Below are 14,092 nucleotides of genomic sequence, written 5' to 3' on the forward strand. Positions count from 1 at the left end.
ATTCTACCGCACCTTTTTCCCTGATAGGAACTCAGGGTGGCTTACATGTAAAATACAAACAATTAAAAACAAAAGAGGGACAGAATATATTTTTTATTTTTTAAAAAACCTATCAAACCTTGTATGTTATCTATTAAAGACATACAGATAATGGACAAGGTGGGTTTGGGCTTTCCAGATATCTTCTTTCCCCCAATGCCATGCCTCAGTGAACCAGTTGCAACAAAAAAAATTCCTTCCAGTAGCACCTTAAAGACCAACTAAGTCAGTTCTTGGTATGAGCTTTCGTGTGCATGCACACTTCTTCAGATACACTGAAACAGAAGTTTCCAGACCCTTCTATATAGTGAGAAGGTGGGGAGGGGTATTACTCAGAAGGGTGGTGGGAATGGGTGGTGGGAATTCTATATAGTGAGAACACCTTCTCACTATATAGAAGGGTCTGGAAACTTCTGTTTCAGTGTATCTGAAGAAGTGTGCATGCACACGAAAGCTCATACCAAGAACTGACTTAGTTGGTCTTTAAGGTGCTACTGGAAGGAATTTTTTTTGTTTTGACTATGGCAGACCAACACGGCTACCTATCTGTAACTGAACCAGTTGCAGTTTATCAATTAACCATGCTATGGTGATCAGTAAACAATTTTCAGTGTGGTTTAATAATCTATTGTTCTTCCCTAGAAACTCTGAGAATTGTAGATCTGGCAAGGGAATGGGGGTCTTCTAAGAACTCTCAGCACACTTAATAAACTACAGGTCCCAGAATTCTTTGGGGGAAGCCATGGCTGTTTAAAGTGCTAGCGTCGTGTTTTAAATGTATGGCATGAATGTGGCCTGAGCTGGCATCCGGGTGTGTTGCAGGTTCTAATTCCTGTGTTTGCCTCTCTGTCATGCTGTCTGTTGTTGATGGTAGTAAGCTGTTTCAGGCTGAGTTGTGAGCTTCTCTTTGTCAGATCAAAATAAATTCAGTTGTGTCACAGGGCTTCTTTGCAGAGTTGGAGCCTGTTCACAAGTCCCAAGGCACCCAGAGAAACCCATGAGGCATGCATCTCCTCTGGGCCAGATTGTATCTTAAGGCCCTCTTTAAGGCCAGAAATCAGAACAGCTTCTACCAGTAGTGACCAGTTAGAAGTGAGCAAAGGGTTCTAACTAGAAACCACTAGCAAGAAGACATGTTGACTCCAAGGAGAGGAGGTAGGCAACAAATGGTGACACCCTTCCTTGATGCAAGAAGGAAAGGCAGGCAATGATGGAAGAATGAGAAGTACAGCTGCTGCAGCCTGAAGAATGGGGGTGGGGGCAAATGTGCCCTCCATCCCATTTGTGTGGGATGGAGGGCTCATAAACCTGTCTGGTAGAGTGAAAAGGTGTGACAGTAGTGAAGTAAACAACTTAAACAAATTACAATTACTCCTGTGACTTTTTGTAGTTTGCCCGATCTTACTGGAACACCCATGAAAAACATCTTGTTCCCATGGTAACTCAAGCAAACACAGCTGAGCGGATGAACTACAGGGAGCCAAAAGGGACATTTTAATAAATTCCAGTAGGTGCTGAGAGCCCAGAAACTTAAAAAAACCCACACCCTTAAAAGGAGTCACACAACAAAACCATATAATTTCTATTCAGAAATCTGTTTATTTAGCAGGACACACTTCAACCATGAGAGGCATGAGGATCAAAAATAGCAGGAGGAATAATCTGACATTCTTCAATCCCATGGAAATGTCATGCACAGACCCTGCATGTTCTCACAATAAACACGGTCAAAGTGTTCATTCTGTGCCACAGTCAGGTGGTTCTTCCAGTCCCCACAGATACCTGGAACAACACAAGAGGGTGTGAAACCACTTGGTAACCACAAAAAAAGATCCACTAAAATTACTTCAACTAAACTCAGGACCCCATTTCATCTTGCTCAGGACTTGCCCTTCTACTGGATGAAGCAAGGCAGCTGCCTCAGGTGGCTTTTTTTTTTTTTTAGGAATAGCAGGACCTCCTCCCTGGCTGTTCTTCCCAGGCCCTCCCTCAACTGGTACCCCAGGACTTACTTAACTGCATTTTCCGAAAGCTTCACAAGTAAGAATGGGCAAATCTGTCAATTTTGGTTTCTCTCCTTTTCTCCTTTTCCCCCCAAAGCTTAAATTCAGTTGTCCACATTATAAAATCCGTTTGTAATTTAAAAAAAAAAAATCCTTCAAAAATCCACCAGCATTTTAATGCAAATTTATCATAATTACACATTTTTAATGCAAGAAACAGGTTGTTGTTTTTTTGCAAATATGTAAGTTATTGTCAGTATATGCATTTATATGCCTACATTATGCTAGCAGTGACATTTTGTACCGATTACCTGTCTGGAATACAGCATTGAAAAATCTGGAGTAGTGTGAATTTCAAAAAATGGCTGTGTTTCAGTACAAGAAAGTGTCAGTTAAGTAGGTTCACTTAAGGTGAACTGAGTCAAATTCCCCACCCCACCCTGACACCTCTTTTTTTCTCTCCTCCCCACCTCCCTCCCTCCCTCTCTCACACTCACATGCACACACAAAGGTTCTTCATAGCTTGCATAAGCCATGGCCTTGGTCTGTCATGTAAATTGTTACCTTTCCTCATGAGCTTTCCTTTTGTGTGATCAAAATAGGTATCTAAACATTGAGTATTATTGGACATCTTGTTGTCCTTCATCTTGTGGAAGGAGGCATTTTCCATCACAGAGTCGATTTGCTGACTGTTCAGCTCTTTACCAATAAAATGACAAATCCTCTTCACACTTCCTCGTAGGTCCTGCCGAAGGAAAAAAAAGAATCCTTACAATGACACTGCCATAGGGAGATCTATTCCACCTGGCCTTTGGTTTGGTCTCAGTCTGACCGTTATGTTTCCCTCCCCTTATGGTTTTGATGAGGCTGCATTTTAAATTGCATTTTAACCTGTATTTTAAATTGCTCCCCCCCCCCCATTATGTTTTTACTCTGATTTTACTGTTGTTAGCCAGGCTCCTGCTGGGGAGGGTGAGGTATAAATAAATTTTATTATTATTATTATTATTAGGAAGAAAACAAAAGCAATTGTGCCCGTTTGCGGGGAGCACTTGGCAAAAATCATGCAAATGTTTGTCAACGGGTACCTCAAAGTCAGCACAGGAGTCAGCACTGAATTAGAAGACATTGAATTAAATACAGAATAGCATATTGGAGGGGAAGAAGTGATCTCTCCAGATACTTGTCAGTTTTATCACTGCTCCACAGTTAAAATCCTGGTCTTTTCGTCAAAGAGGGGAGAGCCTTCTGGACCTGACTGCCCATTCTTACCACTTTAAATCTTTGGCTTATTAATGAAATAAAATTTAAAATTCCTTTACTTCTGCCCCACACTTGTACTTCTCTAAATCAGAGTCACCTTACCAATTGTACAATACTTTTTTAAGAACAAAAAAAATGTCAAAATGATATGTCACATGACACAAAGTTGGAGACATAACCTGGGGGCATAAATATACCTGCTATAGTTCTTCATAGGTGATGAAGAAGAAGTTGGATCTGTCCTTCATCTCCATCCAGTTTTTCACATGCTCAAACCAGGAACCATAAGACACTTGAAGAGCAAGGTGGAATGTAAAGAGTTTTGAAGGGGAAAGGAAAGACATAGAGGATGCACCAGTCAGGAACCTAGAAAATAGCTTTATTCTTCACCTGATCAACAAGAACAGTAGCAGGGAACTTCCAACGCCACCCAGATACAACAAGTCCAAATATCAGTTAGTGGCTGAGCTGTTTCATGATTCTATTTACACTGGAAAGATATGTAATATCGTCTACAACACTGGAGTTGGGGATTCACAATATCCTCTCCCTACATTTTGCATCCATTCCAATTCCCCTTTTAATTACATTCATTACTTTTTTTGGAAAATGAGGTGAGTACTGCGAGGTGAGTACTGCGAAAGGAAAGGGCAGGAAAGAGCCTTGATAACATAGTGAACAGTGAGGTAGAACAAATGAGAGGGGCTGATTTCCCCCTTTTCCCTACCACTCCCACTCAGGAACTCCTCCATGTACTCTTCCAAAGTTCCAGGGTCCTCCACTGTTTTTAAGCCCTTGTTGAAATGATAGGATGAGATCATCACATCTTTGGGATTACGCATGGTATAGATAACCTGGAAGAGAGGGAGGGGACATATTTAGGGAAGGCAAGAGAAGCAGCCCTAACTAGAGACAGACTGAGGCAGCTTAGGTGGGTCTCTTGAAAACGAAGCAAAGTCTTTGTATTTTAATTTAGTGTTATTGTTTGTTTATATTAATTAAATTTGTATGCCACCCTATACTCACAGGACAGGTGCTTGTAAGATTTGGTGCTTGATGCTTGTGGTTTTCTGATAAACCTCTTGCAGCATATCATCTTACTCCAGCATGGATTTGGGCAGGAGTTTTCTCACCACCTTTTTGGGTTAGATACTTGCCCTTCCTTACCTCTAAGCAACCTGTCCAAAATTTATGTGAATCCTGTTAGGGTGTGAAACCTAAGACGCTGGCAAGTTAGCAATGTCATGTGACTTTAAGTAGTCAAGCTCGTTAAGTAGTTAAGTTGCTCAGTATATAAAGAGTGTTTGTTTTCTCTGCCTGCGGGGCGTGAAGCAAAAATGTCTGAAAGCTCCGGAGGTGTTTCTGTTATCTGTCTGCAATAAACCTGTCTTTGGAAAGACAGGCTTCCCTGTGTTGTTATTTCTTTGCTGCTGAGACTCTGAAGCTTGTACTGCAACAAGAATCTCTGGACTGGACTTAATTAATGCTCTGCAAAGAGAACTGTTGCTGGTTGCGCAGCGGAAGCGTTTACTGGACCAGTACACAGACTCTCTTAGGTTATGGCTCCTTCTACGTTTCTACAGCTGTATTGTGTGCAGAGAAAGTGAAAGCAGCTTTCGGATGAGAGAAGACCGGCTTGGTCGTAAATCCAGCTCTTAAAGGAACTGAGAGGCTGCAGAAAGTTGAGAGAGCTGCGTAAGTGAAGATTTACAGCTTCATTAGCTGCAAAAGGCAAGCTTGACCTCCCGTTCTGTTTTTGTTTTGCTAATAAAAACAGAGGACGGTGGTAGGTTGCTAGTGAAGAGACGGAGGGAAAAAAGTTTTAAAGGCTTCAGAGGAGGCTGGAGGCGTCTGAAAAGTGAGTAAAACAAATCCCAAAGGGAAAGAGAAGCAAGGGCACACAGAGGGAGTAGCAGCAGCCCCCAAGAATGGCAGTGGAAAATTTCCAGGTTCCCTTTACAAAGTTGAACTCTGCTAATTACGTGCAGTGGTCTAAGAGGGCTCAAGTCTGGTTGGAAGCCAAAGAAGTGTGGGCTGACTATGTCCAGAGGCGAAAGCCGTTTGTGGCTGTTGCAGCAGATGCCACAGCAGAGCAAGAGGCTGCTGCACATGCTCAGAACAGGGAACATGATAAAATGGACACTAAAGCTAGATGCATGTTGATGGTATCGATAGACGATTCCCAATTACCTCATGTGGAAAATTTAAGTTCTGCATTTGAAATTTGGGAAGCTCTTAGGCGAATTCACCATAGAGCCACCATAGAGCGTGGGGGAACTAGCAGGCAGAGCTGTAAGGAAGCCTCACAAGTGTCTGCTATGGCCAGCAAGTCATGTTTTCGATGTGGCAGCAGGTTTCATTTGATAGCAAAGTGTCCTGAAAAGCAACAGGAATTTCAACAGTCCAAGGTCAGTTTCCGGAGCTACAGGGGAAGACGAAGTGAGAGCTACAAGAATCAACGATCCAGAGGGGGAGCAGGTGCTGATAAGGGACTATCTGCAATGGCAGCACAACAGAGTCCTAAAAGGAGCCAACAAACCTTGAAGTGGATAATTGACAGTGGAGCCAGTCACAGTTTAGTTCCAGCGACATCTAGTGGCAGCTTGAAGAACTGCAAGACATTGCCAGTTGCAAAAACTGTGACTATAGCAGACAATAGTAAACGGGAAATGAGCCTTAAAGGCACAATTTATGTTAATTGTTTGCAAACTAACCTTCCTGTTTTTGTTCTTCCAGGAATGAAGAATGGACTTTTGAGTGTGTCATGCCTGGTAAAAAGTGGTTTTAAGGTTGAGTTTGAAAATGATGTGTGCACCATTTCGAAACAGGGGAAGGAGCTAGTTAAAATTCCCTGTGAGGATGGGCTTTTTGTTTTGGATGAAGAGCAGTTAGCAGCAGGTAGATGTTCAACAGGTGAAGCGCAAGCTAAGTGTGTAAATAAGGCTCCTCATACAGGTTGTGCACATCTACTACACAGAAGGTTAGCTCATATATGCTTTAAGTATGTAAGCAAGATGCCAGATTTAGCTGAGGAGTGTAACATTAAACCCTGTCCAAATTTTCTGGATTGTTGTGCTTGTAAACATGCTAAGGTAACTATCCTAGATCTGACAGAGTAAGCAAGAAACCCTTTGAACTTGTGCACACAGATGTGTGTGGCCCTATGCCAGTCAAATCACTTGGAGGTGCGAGATTTATGCAAATTTTGGTGGATGATTTTTCAAGGGCTAGTTGGGTTTTCTTTCTGAAAGAAAAATCGCAAGCAGCTTCCATCCTGATGGATTGGATTGAAGAAGTCGAATGTAAATTTGACACCAGGGTGCGTAAAATACAATCAGATCGTGGTGGGGAATATGTGAACCACACGCTGGAGACGTGGTTAAAAAGGAAAGGTATAGTTCATAGACTTACCAATCCCTATTCACCACAGGAGAATGCAGTTGCTGAAAGAAAATTTTGAACATTACAGGAAGCCATTGCTGCTTTGCTGTTTGATTCTGGACTTCCACAGCGGTTTTGGGCTGAGGCTGCACTGTATGCGAATTATACTTTTAACAGAGTGTACAATAGCACAGTAGGCAACACTCCTTACTTCATGCTATTTGGAAAAAAACCAAAAATTGATCATCTAAGAGTTTTTGGATGTCGTGCTTATGTGCTGGTGCCTAGGGCACAACGTAGGAAAGGCGATCCTAGATCTAAAGAAATGTTTTTCTGTGGTTATCAAGCAAACACAAAAGGTTGGAGATTTGTGAATGTAGAAGGCAATCAAACGAAAATCACAATCAGCAGAAGTGCAGAATTTTGTGAACAGGATGGTTGGAATAAAATTCATGGAAATCCTGACATACTATTTGACGTGGTGAACAGTAACAATGAAACTCAGGCCCCAGGGCAGGCATTAGTTCCAGAACAGGCTGAGGAATTTGAGTCTGAGGACAAGGGTGAGAAATCGTTTAGTTCACCCAAGTCTGTAAAGTCAGAATCTTCTAGCTCTTCTAGTTCACCTGTACAGCAAGAGAGACATGTAAAGTCAGAATCTTCTAGCTCTAAAAGTTCACCTGTACAGCAAGAGAGTGTAAAGTCAGAATCAGAAAGTTCTTCAACTACTAGTGACAAACAGGTGACGACTAGTGATTCTGGGTCAGAGGGGGAAACTGAAGGAACATCACAGGAACTGTTAAGGCGTTCCAAGCGTGCCAACAAAGGTATACCTCCTAAAAGGTACCAAGCTATTAGTGTTTGGGCTGGTTTGGCAAATTGCGAACCTGAAAGTTTTGAGGAGGTTGAGCAATTACCCCAGGAGGAGGCCAGTAGGTGGCGTGAGGCCATGCAAAAAGAGTTGAATTCTATGAAAGAACTGGGTGTGTTTTCCATCACCAAACTGCCAGAAGGTACCAAGGCAGTAAGTTGTAGGTGGGTGTACAGGATAAAGACAACAGCGATGGGGAAACCAGAGTACAAAGCAAGGCTTGTAGCTCGAGGTTTTACGCAAAGAGAGGGGTTACATTATTCTGAAGTCTATGCGCCCACTTCAAGGAGTGAAACCCTACGGGCACTATTAGCAGTTGCTGCTCAGAAAGGGTTCAAAGTGAATCAATTTGATGTCTCTACAGCTTATCTTCATTCAGACTTGGCTGAAGAGCTCTATATGGAGCTACCGCCAGGGTTGAAAGTTGGTAAATCAAATCAGGTATGGAAACTACATAAATCTATTTATGGACTCAAGCAATCTGCTCATAATTGGAATGAGTGTTTGAATGACGTTTTGGTAGGCATTGGTTTTAGCAGGAGCAAGGCTGACAATTGCTTATATTTCAGAGGTTCAGGAGATGCTCAAGAATCTTTGCTTGTTTATGTAGATGACCTGATTTATACTTCAAAGACACAAGAACAAGTAAAAAAACTAGCCAAAGAGTTAAATAAACACTTCAAAGTTAAGAATCTTGGTGATGTAAAGGTCTATCTTGGTGTTCAGATAGATAGGACCAAAAATGGCAGTTTTCTACTGAATCAAAAAGGCAAGATATTGCAAATGTTGAAAAAGTTTGGCATGACAGAGTGTGCAGGTGTTAGAACACCAGTGGAAATGGGTTTTGTAAAAGACAATGAGTTCAAGGATAGTGCTGAATTCAAGAGTGCTGAAATCTTTCAGTCAGCACTGGGAAGCTTACTTCATCTTTCGCAATGGAGTAGACCAGATATTGCTTACGCTGTTAACTTACTCAGCAGAGAAGCTTCAAAACCTAGTGTAAATGCATGGAAAGGAATTCAAAGAGTGTTAAGATATTTACAATACACCAAAGATTTTTGCCTTGAATTATCTTCTGAAGGACAAGCACAGATTACTTGTTGGACAGATAGTGATTGGGCAAATTTAAAGGATAGAAAATCAGTGTCTGGCTGTGTAATAAAATTTGGTAACTCTCTGATTGGGTGGAGATCCAAGAAACAAAACCTGATTGCTTTGTCGTCAACGGAAGCTGAGTTCTGTGCCTTATCTGAGTTATGTAGAGATCTAGAATTTTACAAATGCTTGGCACAAGAGATGTATGAAAAGGCCATCACTCCAATCACTGTATGGGGTGATAATCAACCGTGTCTTAAGTTAGCACAAAATGGGCAGTTTAAAGGTCGTACAAAACATTTGGATATCCGCTTTCAAAATGTTTGTCAAACGGTAAAAGCAGGAATTGTTAAATTAAATTACTGTCCCAGTCATGAAAAGCAAGCTGATGGTTTTACAAAACCGCTTGGGTTTCAGCGGCATGAAAACTTTTGTGAAGAAATGGGTCTGAAGTAATTTTGTTTTTGTATTGCCAGCGAGAGGGGGTGTTAGGGTATGAAACCTAAGACGCTGGCAAGTTAGCAATGTCATGTGACTTTAAGTAGTCAAGCTCGTTAAGTTGTTAAGTTGCTCAGTATATAAAGAGTGTTTGTTTTCTCTGCCTGCAGGGCGTGAAGCAAAAATGTCTGAAAGCTCCGGAGGTGTTTCTGTTATCTGTCTGCAATAAACCTGTCTTTGGAAAGACAGGCTTCCCTGTGTTGTTATTTCTTTGCTGCTGAGACTCTGAAGCTTGTACTGCAACAAGAATCTCTGCACTGGACTTAATTAATGCTCTGCAAAGAGAACTGTTGCTGGTTGCGCAGCGGAAGCGTTTACTGGACCAGTACACAGACTCTCTTAAATCCTACAGGATTAATAATTTCACAATAACCCCCCCCACACACCTTTTCACCAGACACAACTCAGTTGGAGACTAACCACCTTTCCCCAAAATTTTGAAAAATGTGGATGACTTCTCAAACAAGATTTTTCCAGGAACGGTGGGAGTTACTTAGGTGCAGGTTAAATGTAAAGTGAGACGCAAAGTGGAATTTTCACCACAACCACAACATCTGGGGTGGGGATATATAAGCCTTCTCTAACTAGCTGTGATCATGACAGAAGTTGCCCACGGTGATATGGTCGTAGGTGAAGTGTTTGAAAGACTGAACATGTCATGTTGCTTAACAGATTGCCCAGGAGCCAAAAGCAGGGTTGACATGTCAATTTCTACTCTCTTACCTTGGCCTTCGAGTGCAGGAAGGACTTGGGGAAAATGTGGAAAGGCAGATGAGATGCCAGGTGCCTGGGTGTAGGAGATTTCAAGGCAACCTGTAGGCCTGGAACACTCTCAATCCAAGGTGACCGTTCCCACATTGGTAAACTCTGAACCCAGGAGGGATCCCCATCATGCCAGATTAAGCCCAGGATCTCCTGCATCCAATGGGTACCTAGAAGAAAGTCAGGTAGTCTTCTCAACCCCTCTTGATTCTGCAATAAACACATTTATTTTATCTTGTTCCCTCTCCCCTTTCATGTCATTTTGGACTCACAGCTGTCCATGGAGGTACAGGTCAATTCAGTGTCCAGGGCAGCTGTTTACCAGCTCCATCTGGTACGCAGGCTGAGACCCTATCTGCCTGTGGACTCTCACCAGAGTGGTGCATGCTCTGGTTATCTCTCGCTTGGACTGCTGCAATGTGCTCTACGTGGGGCTACCTTTGAAGGTGACCCAGGAAGTACAACTAATCCAGAATGCTGCAGCTAGACTGGTGACTGGGAGCGGCCGCCGAGACCGTATTATTAGTGGTGAGGGGATGTGACTGTTTTAAATGTTTTTGAATTGTCTGGTGTTTTCATGTGCATTATTTAAAAAAAATCTTATTATTTTAATATTATTGCTTTAACATTTTAGTGTTTGCTGCCCTGGGCTCCTATGGGAGGAAGAGCAGGATGGGCATTTAATAAATAAACAAGATAAATGATTTGCCAGTGCCAATTCAAATGACCATTCCCTGTTTATACTCGGCAGCTCTCATTCCACACACTGTCTTTCCTACCTGACTTGGGGTAAGAGACACTCAGTAGATCGTCATCCAAGAAGCGAAATTCTTTTTCCAGATAGGTGAGCGATTCTGCTGAGGACAGCGCTGTGGGGAATAAGATCCCCTTGTAGACGAAAAATGGTGATGACATTGAAAAACGCTAAAGACATCAAAATAAATAGATCAGTAACCTGGACCCAAAAAGTTGTGAAACCTGTTACAAAGCATTTTAATTCTGATGGCCCTCAACCTTTCTGGACTGGAGGTATCGTAGAAACATTTCTGCATAAAGATGAGGAACGGGAAAGTTGGTAGATGGATCAATGGTCTGATATGGTATAAGGCAAGTTGCAATGTTTAATTAAACATTCAGCCCTTTATTTCGAGCCATGAATGGGAATCTTGCTAAAGGGCTAGCATGGTGTAGTGGTTAGTGTCATACTGGAACCTAGGATGCCAGGTTTCAAATCCCCACCCAGCCACTGGGTGACTTTGGGCCAGTCACTCAGTCTCAGCCTAACCTACCTCACAAGGTTGTTGTGAGGATAAAAGAGGAGATCTATGTATGCCGCCTTGAGCTCCCTGAAGAAATGTAATAAATACAGATATAAAATACATATTTTTTTCTATGGGGCAACCATCAAATCCACCATTATAAGAAAGAGGATTTCTGAATCAGTCATCTTAAGGCACAAATAATCAACAATGGTTTTCATCTAGAATACAATGCTTGTTTCCCATGCAGCCTTTTCCTTTTCTTAAATTAAAAACAACAACAAGGTATTGTGTATGACACACTCCTTAGAATTATTCCATCCCGAGTGTTCTTAAAACTGTCATCCAGGCTAATGGTGTTCATTTGAAATCCCAACTGTATCCCTGAGGAAGGTAGAAGTCTAAACATTTAGCTACATAGTCTTACATACTGTATGTCTCTCCCCCCCCCCAAACTCTCTCTCTCTCTTATACACACACTTAAATATATATTGATACACTTATAGCGATTTAGAGATAGATATGTTATCATGCCTTAAGTGTCAGTTTGCATTTCTTAATGCAGAAAGCATTGATCTGATATGCAGAGATCTTTCCTATTCTAATTAATTCAAGAGGGTTATGGAAGCTTCTCTGTGTGAAAGAAACAAGCAGAAGGTTCATGATGTTTGGCTTATTCCTTCAGAGAAGCCGAGTACAGCTGGCTTAAACTGGTTGTGTTATCTCTTCTGTCAAGGTCATGCTATAAAAGTAAGGCCAAAAGGAGCCTGGGTTTCACTTTCTCTTTCTATCTCTCTTCCTTCTGGTGTGGTGTTCTGTATATAGTGTTAAGGTTTTGTCTTATTAAATGTTATTGTAAGTTTAAGTCTGCTGCAACTCGATTTCTTATGGACAGTACCAATCCTGGATGTATTGGATTTGTGACCATTATGCACATTTGCCTTCAGTAGCAGTAAAGCTCTGCTGGGTGAAATATTAATGGTGTATGGTCTATTTACTGGGAATCCTGCAACGTGTTTTAAGTTTTTTACTTTGCTAACTATAAGTTGGCGTTCGGCGCCGGATCAATATGAGTAGAAGCTGGGTAGATTACTTCTGAAATCCCTTAGAATGGTGCTTTGCAGATAGATAGATAGATAGATAGATAGATAGATAGATAGATGATAGATAGATAGATAGATAGATAGATAGATAGATAGATAGATAGATGATAGACAGATTTTAATGGGCAGCCTATGGCACCTACCAACAGAAGACCAGGCAAGTGAGCTGTCCAATGATGAGGCAGGTGACTAGTTGGAGGCTTCTCTGCTGCTCCTTCTTCTACCTGTCTCATTCTGAGGAGGAGGAGCCAATTGGGTCCTTCCTCAAAGTGAGACATTCCAAGTGAGGTGGCCAGGAAACTGCCTGTGCTGCCCACCATGTTTTGCTGCACCTCAACACCATCATCATCAACAACAACAATAAAATTCTACCGCACCTTTTTCCCTGATAGGAACTCAGGGTGGCTTACATGTAAAATACAAACAATTAAAAACAAAAGAGGGACAGAATATATTTTTTATTTTTTAAAAAACCAATCAAACCTTGTATATTATCTATTAAAGACATACAGATAATGGACAAGGTGGGTTTGGGCTTTCCAGATATCTTCTTTCCCCCAATGCCATGCCTCAGTGAACCAGTTGCAACAAAAAAAATTCCTTCCAGTAGCACCTTAAAGACCAACTAAGTCAGTTCTTGGTATGAGCTTTCGTGTGCATGCACACTTCTTCAGATACACTGAAACAGAAGTTTCCAGACCCTTCTATATAGTGAGAAGGTGGGGAGGGGTATTACTCAGAAGGGTGGTGGGAATGGGTGGTGGGAATTCTATATAGTGAGAACACCTTCTCACTATATAGAAGGGTCTGGAAACTTCTGTTTCAGTGTATCTGAAGAAGTGTGCATGCACACGAAAGCTCATACCAAGAACTGACTTAGTTGGTCTTTAAGGTGCTACTGGAAGGAATTTTTTTTGTTTTGACTATGGCAGACCAACACGGCTACCTATCTGTAACTGAACCAGTTGCAGTTTATCAATTAACCATGCTATGGTGATCAGTAAACAATTTTCAGTGTGGTTTAATAATCTATTGTTCTTCCCTAGAAACTCTGAGAATTGTAGATCTGGCAAGGGAATGGGGGTCTTCTAAGAACTCTCAGCACACTTAATAAACTACAGGTCCCAGAATTCTTTGGGGGAAGCCATGGCTGTTTAAAGTGCTAGCGTCGTGTTTTAAATGTATGGCATGAATGTGGCCTGAGCTGGCATCCGGGTGTGTTGCAGGTTCTAATTCCTGTGTTTGCCTCTCTGTCATGCTGTCTGTTGTTGATGGTAGTAAGCTGTTTCAGGCTGAGTTGTGAGCTTCTCTTTGTCAGATCAAAATAAATTCAGTTGTGTCACAGGGCTTCTTTGCAGAGTTGGAGCCTGTTCACAAGTCCCAAGGCACCCAGAGAAACCCATGAGGCATGCATCTCCTCTGGGCCGGATTGTATCTTAAGGCCCTCTTTAAGGCCAGAAATCAGAACAGCTTCTACCAGTAGTGACCAGTTAGAAGTGAGCAAAGGGTTCTAACTAGAAATCACTAGCAAGAAGACATGTTGACTCCAAGGAGAGGAGGTAGGCAACAAATGGTGACACCCCTTCCTTGATGCAAGAAGGAAAGGCAGGCAATGATCGAAGAATGAGAAGTACAGCTGCTGCAGCCTGAAGAATGGGGGTGGGGGCAAATGTGCCCTCCATCCCATTTGTGTGGGATGGAGGGCTCATAAACCTGTCTGGTAGAGTGAAAAGGTGTGACAGTAGTGAAGTAAACAACTTAAACAAATTACAATTACTCCTGTGACTTTTTGTAGTTTGCCCGATCTTACTGGAACAC

At 42.0% G+C, this 14,092-nt stretch overlaps 1 protein-coding gene across 1 annotated transcript; it reads right to left on the reverse strand.

Moving 5' to 3' along the window:
- Window positions 1–1,618: 1,618 nt before the first annotated feature.
- Window positions 1,619–12,609, reverse strand: LOC310851050 (sulfotransferase 2B1-like). The gene is made up of 7 exons (XM_083753093.1): window positions 12,418–12,609; window positions 10,692–10,836; window positions 9,874–10,082; window positions 4,033–4,159; window positions 3,503–3,597; window positions 2,607–2,787; window positions 1,619–1,821 (listed from the first exon to the last, which is right to left on the reverse strand). The coding sequence occupies exons 1-5, from the start codon at window positions 12,592–12,594 to the stop codon at window positions 3,506–3,508; spliced, it is 750 nt and encodes a 249-aa protein (XP_083609219.1). The 5' UTR covers window positions 12,595–12,609; the 3' UTR covers window positions 1,619–1,821; window positions 2,607–2,787; window positions 3,503–3,505.
- Window positions 12,610–14,092: the final 1,483 nt, after the last annotated feature.

The sequence above is a fragment of the Podarcis gaigeae genome, assembly GCF_964106915.1.
Source record: "Podarcis gaigeae genome assembly, chromosome: 8".
NCBI lineage: Eukaryota > Metazoa > Chordata > Lepidosauria > Squamata > Lacertidae > Podarcis > Podarcis gaigeae.